A 5,543-nucleotide genomic window follows, 5' to 3' on the forward strand; every position below is an offset into this window, starting at 1 on the left:
GCGGGGGGGGGGGGGGGTTATCGCTGTGTTCACACACAACGCGATAACGCGAATAAACACAACTCGCCATTACTACAGCTGTATGAACCCAAAGTAAACATTTTGCTGTGATTAAATAGCAATAAACGGATCAAACTGATGCCGAACTAATTACAATATGATGCAGATTTGTTAAGCATATGAATTCATGCTTTGTCAGGTCTGTCAGCAAGACAGCAGGACAACAACTTTTAAAATGTTTGTTCTCTGAATGGAGTTCGGAACGATCAGGGCTATGCTACGCTAACTTCGTCACAGTAAAGTGCAACGATAGCTGGAATAAAGTTACATACACATGTTTTCTGAACTCGCCAGTTAGTTCAGCCTCCTCGCTTTCTTTTCTCCAAGCAATGTCCAGTTTTGTGGTAATTTTAATGGGATATCATTACATTTACGTTTACTCATTTGGCAGACGCTTTTATCCAAAGCGACTTACATTTGAGGAACAACATACAAGCATCAACAGAGCATCAAATACAGATCTACAACTGACAATACATACTAGTAAGAGCAGCAATAAATACTAGTAAGAGCTCGTAGTACATATCACATCAATGGGGTAAATACCTAGGGAAGGAAGTAAGAGTTAACAAAAAAGTGCAATCAATACAAGATCATTGTAGGGGATAGAAGAAGAAGAGCACAGGAAGTGCATGTTAGAGGTTAGGAGTTAGAGGTGTTATAAGAGGAAGTGTTCTCGGAAGAGATGAGTTTTCAAGAGCTTCTTGAAGTTAGAGAGGGACGCCCCTGCTCTGATGGCGTGTGGTAGCTCGTTCCACCATCGTGGTGTCACAGATGAGAACAGCCGGGACTGGGATTGCTTTGTGTGAAGGGATGGCAGAGCCAGGAGGCCTTCGTTAGAGGAGCGTGGTGGCCAAGAAGGAATGTAGATCATAAGCGTTAGCAGGGCTGGACTTGGACAAAAAATCGGCCCTGGCATTTTTGGCCAAGGCGGCCCACCAAAATCGGTCAGACATCCCTCACCAGTACACCATCAGTCCATTTAGGGGGTCAGATTAGGGGTGGGATAAAACACTGAGACATTTTCACAAGATTGGTGTTCATAACTACGAGGCAAGAATATATTTTAATAGACCTACTATTTAGAAAAAAATATAGATATAATATTTGATAGGGATCTAGGGGTCCTCCCCCATAAGATTTCTAGCATTAAACACTTCATTTCCTGCATGGAGACATTTTCTGCACCAATTTATGGTGAAAAAGTCTTTATTTTTATAAAGGGAAGCACAAAATTCAGGTGGCAAATGACAATTCACAATATAAAAATAGTATAAAATATAATAATAATAATCAGTAGCTTATTATTTTTGCTTAAGTTCCTTTTTTTTTTGGACAATGCAGAGGTTTCTTCTATATATACATTGCAGGTTTTCTTATTGTGCAAATAAACCTTTCTCATAGTATTTTTATTTGTTAATCAACATTTCTTGATGCAAGCCATTTTTAGACCATTTTTAACAAATGCTCAAAAAGTGGTGGCTACATGTCCCCACTATAAATGACCCCCCTTCCCTGCTCCTCCCTACATGTTGAGCTACTCTACTTACTGCTTCACCTCCACTCTCCTCTTGCTCTGTCTCCCTCGGCTCTGTCACTTTGTCCCTCTGTTTTGCTAACACACGCCTCCTCCTGTGCCTGGCAGTGGCCACCACAGCTCTTTTACTTCTTCAGGTGCCTGTGTCTGCTCTACGCAGGGTACTGCAGCTGATGTTGAAGCTACTGCAGACCTGGCAGCAAACGCATCGGTTATTTTCACGCATTTGGCGTCAGCCGTCTGAAGAATGGGGGTTTTTTTGGCCAAGAAAGAGAGAGTAGAGGGGGTGGTAGCTAGTAAGAAACGTGATTGGGCCAGCCCAATGTCAATATAGAAAATGACCCAATGGACCGGTGTCCATGCTTTATGGGCCGATCGTTGGTCTGTTTTTTAAAAACAGTTAAATAAATAAGTAATTTACGTTACACTGGCCATAAAGATGCATCAGCCCACCGGGCATTTGCCCGGTATGCCAGATCCAGCCCTGAGGGTTAGTATAATTAATGACTGAAATTAGTTATCAGCAAGTTGCTAATGCCAACCAACACTGTAATGCACCAAATCTTTTTGGCTATTTGAAGCAAAGCATCTTACCAAACTATGACAACTTATTTTTAACCACCAATGGAAGTAGGCTATCATTAAAATTTCCTCTACATCAGGGGTCCTTAACTATATCTGTTCAAGGGCACCAGTTTTTCTAAGCAGTCACTGTGGTGGCCAGACTTTCAAAAATAATTGCCATTTTACTGTTTAATATTTTCAACTTTTAATGTTTTTATTGGCTTATATCAGTGTGAACAGACTCCTAAAAACATGGTAGGCCTAAATACATAATGATAAATCTACATAGGCCTACTCAACTAGAAAATGCTCCCAGACTGTAGCCAAGGAGGCGGTTCACTGAGGAGTGATGGTTAAAATCTGTAATTGTAAATGTAACTCTGATTGGCACGATATATTAATCAACCAGTTTTGACGCTATTATGCAGCTGCGCTGTTATTGTGCATGAGACACCTGTAGTTACTGGTGAAGAACAGCAGATGCTGTTATTTTAATACCACACAGGGCACAGAAGTCAGGGAAGCTAAACAAAGTATTAGTCAGGCAGCTATTAGTATTTTCTATAATTATTTTGCAATATTTTGTTATGTTCAGTTTGTATTAGCAGTAACTTAATACAGCATTTTTCGCAGCTTACACTGAATGATAAATCTGTTGTAAAGCAATTTTTTTACTCAGTAATGGCTGGGATTGAAAATGTAGCAAAGTACAATTCTTTAAACAAAACATACTTAAATAAAAGTAAAGTTACAGCTTTTAAAAACTACTGTAAAAAGTACACAAAAATACTGCATTACTTTACACCTCTGATCACAACTTATAGTTTAAGATAAAGACCATAAGTGACGTAATATAATTAAACAGAAAGTAATCTGTAGAATATATAAAATAAAATTAGAATCAGATGCAGTGTGTATATTTAGTTCAGAGGTGATTTCAGATTTCAAACTAAATGATAACGAGGAGTAAAAAGCTGCTAATGAAGCATCCTGAAGAATAAATGACTCCACTGACTGGAAACTGATATGAGATATCCAGCAGTAGAAAACAACATGACACCTGTTTTTACAAACTGATTTCTATCAATGACACTCAGCTACACGACTGCAGGACTTGAATATTTGACTTGTTTCATATTTTATTTCAGAATACATAAAATGTTCAAGACAAAATCATCAGAAATATTAAAGAGTTTCTGGAGAAAAAGCTTTATTTATATTTTTTTGTATTTATTGATGCACAACATAGATTATTAGGATGTCTTGAAAGAACTGTAGTTCTTTTTTGATTCTGTGTGCAGGAAAATAACTTGATTCATGAAACTGTGATATAAATGACATGAACTTTTTCTTACAGTGACTCACTCTCTGAAGTATTTCTACACTGCGTCTTGTGGAGTCCCAAACTTCCCAGAGTTCGTGACTGTTGGGTTGGTTGATGAAGTTCAGATTTTTCACTATGACAGTAACACCATGAAAGCAGAACCCAGACAGGACTGGATGAGCAGCGTCACAGCAGATGATCCTCAGTACTTGGAGAGGAACACACAGGGATTGATTGGTCAACAGCAGGTCTTCAAAGCCAACATTGGAGTTGCAAAGCAGCGCTTCAACCAAACTGGAGGTTTGTTAGTTTCACTTTCTATTGATAAAATGTTGTTTATATTTTCATCCTGTATTTCAGTAAACAGATGTTACCTCACACACAAACACACACACATCGTTCTTCATCTGTGGAGTTTTATTCTCGTACATTAAACTGTCTGATTTCCTGCTTTTCTTGGCTGAAACACAGTCAGACAGAAACCTGACTGAGACTCCTGGACGCTGCTGTACTTCACTGATCCAGAGTTTCTGTCCATCCCATAATAACCAGCAGAGATCAAAAACACTTTATCTCCAATAGATCAGATCAGAATAACTCTACTGAGCTGCCCACAGTATATTGGTCTGTCTCAGTAAGCAGCACTAAGCCAACATCTGCAGGTCAATAGAATGTAGCTGCACTACTGGAGGCTGCAGTTTCAGGACCGCAGTTCTAGAACCATAGTTCTTTTGTAACAGCGCCATCATTTAATTTAGGCACACACTCGGTGATGGTTGCAGTAAAGTTAATTGGCTTCGGGGGGGCTGTCAAGGGTAACAAAGCTAGCCAGCCAGCTAGCTGTCAGTATCGAAGTAAACAAGGGTCCTAGAAATGCAGTAACGGTCTTAGGATTGCGGTCCTGAAACTGCAGCCTCAGGTACTGCAGCTATAGGCTACTCTTGCAGGTGGAAACAGCTGCTTGTTGTATTGATTGATTGTACAGATGGATGGACCAATCACAACACACAGACTGCCTCCCAGTCAACAAAAAATCCATTCATACCATAAAAGTGAAATAATAAAAAAATAAAATAAAATAATGGTTGAAAGACAAAATCTCAGCATTTAATGAAAACTCCTGCAAATTACCTGTGCCCACAAAGCAAGTCTCTATAATACAAGCTACTATCCTAACATAAACACGTGCATATTAAAATTGTATGGCCAACCAAATTGCTGATAATATTCAGCTGATATACCACCAGTAAGAAGTGAACCACCGTTGTGGTACTGAAAACACAGGGTTAACCCCGAAGTTGCCTCGTTAAGCTCAAATCCTGCTTCGTGGTACAGGCCCCAGTTGTCTGTCTGTGGATGGTGTCTCTGTGGTGAAGATGTGATATCAGCTGATGATAGATGAGCTCTGATCTCACTCTGTTTACTGATGTTTCTTTCTCAGGTGTCCACATTTACCAGAACATGTACGGCTGTGAGTGGGACGATGAGACTGGAGAGGTTAAAGGTTATGATCAGTATGGTTATGATGGAGAAGACTTCATAGCATTTGACCTGAAGACAGAGACATGGATCGGTCCAAAACAACAGGCTGTCATCACCAAACACAAGTGGGATCATAACAGAGCTGTGATCGCACAGGAAAAAAACTACCTGACCCAGATTTGTCCTGACTGGCTGAAGAAGTATGTGGACTATGGGAGGAGCTCTCTGCTGAGAAAAGGTAGAATCACATGACCAGTTTCATTGACACAACAATGTTAATTAACCTCATTTGTTTCTAACCAACAGCAACATTATAATAAATATGAACCGACACACAGAGATCAACTTTGTTTACACATATTTATTTATCTTTCATTTTCTCTCTCACACATTTATTGCTTCTCTCTCTGTTTTCTCTCTTTCTCTCTGGCGTGTTTCTCTCTTCTTTAATTACACTTTTTCTTCTTTAGTTACACTTCAATGAGGTTTATTTACATTTCATACACAGTATAACAAACAGTAAATCAACATAAAGAACCTTTACACTCTCTCTCTCTCTCTCTCTCTCTCTCTCTC

General features: G+C 39.3%; 1 protein-coding gene across 1 annotated transcript in view; it reads left to right on the forward strand.

The window, feature by feature from the left end:
• Positions 1–5,219, forward strand: part of LOC123985773 (H-2 class I histocompatibility antigen, K-K alpha chain-like) — a 6,619-nt gene extending 1,400 nt beyond the window's left edge. The window contains exons 2-3 of the mRNA XM_046073636.1: positions 3,519–3,785; positions 4,927–5,219. Of these exons, the coding sequence (XP_045929592.1) occupies positions 3,519–3,785; positions 4,927–5,219 (560 nt within the window). The remainder of the gene's footprint in view (positions 1–3,518; positions 3,786–4,926) is intronic.
• The last annotated feature ends 324 nt before the right edge of the window (positions 5,220–5,543 follow it).

The sequence above is a fragment of the Micropterus dolomieu genome, linkage group LG17 (assembly GCF_021292245.1).
Source record: "Micropterus dolomieu isolate WLL.071019.BEF.003 ecotype Adirondacks linkage group LG17, ASM2129224v1, whole genome shotgun sequence".
Taxonomy (NCBI): domain Eukaryota; kingdom Metazoa; phylum Chordata; class Actinopteri; order Centrarchiformes; family Centrarchidae; genus Micropterus; species Micropterus dolomieu.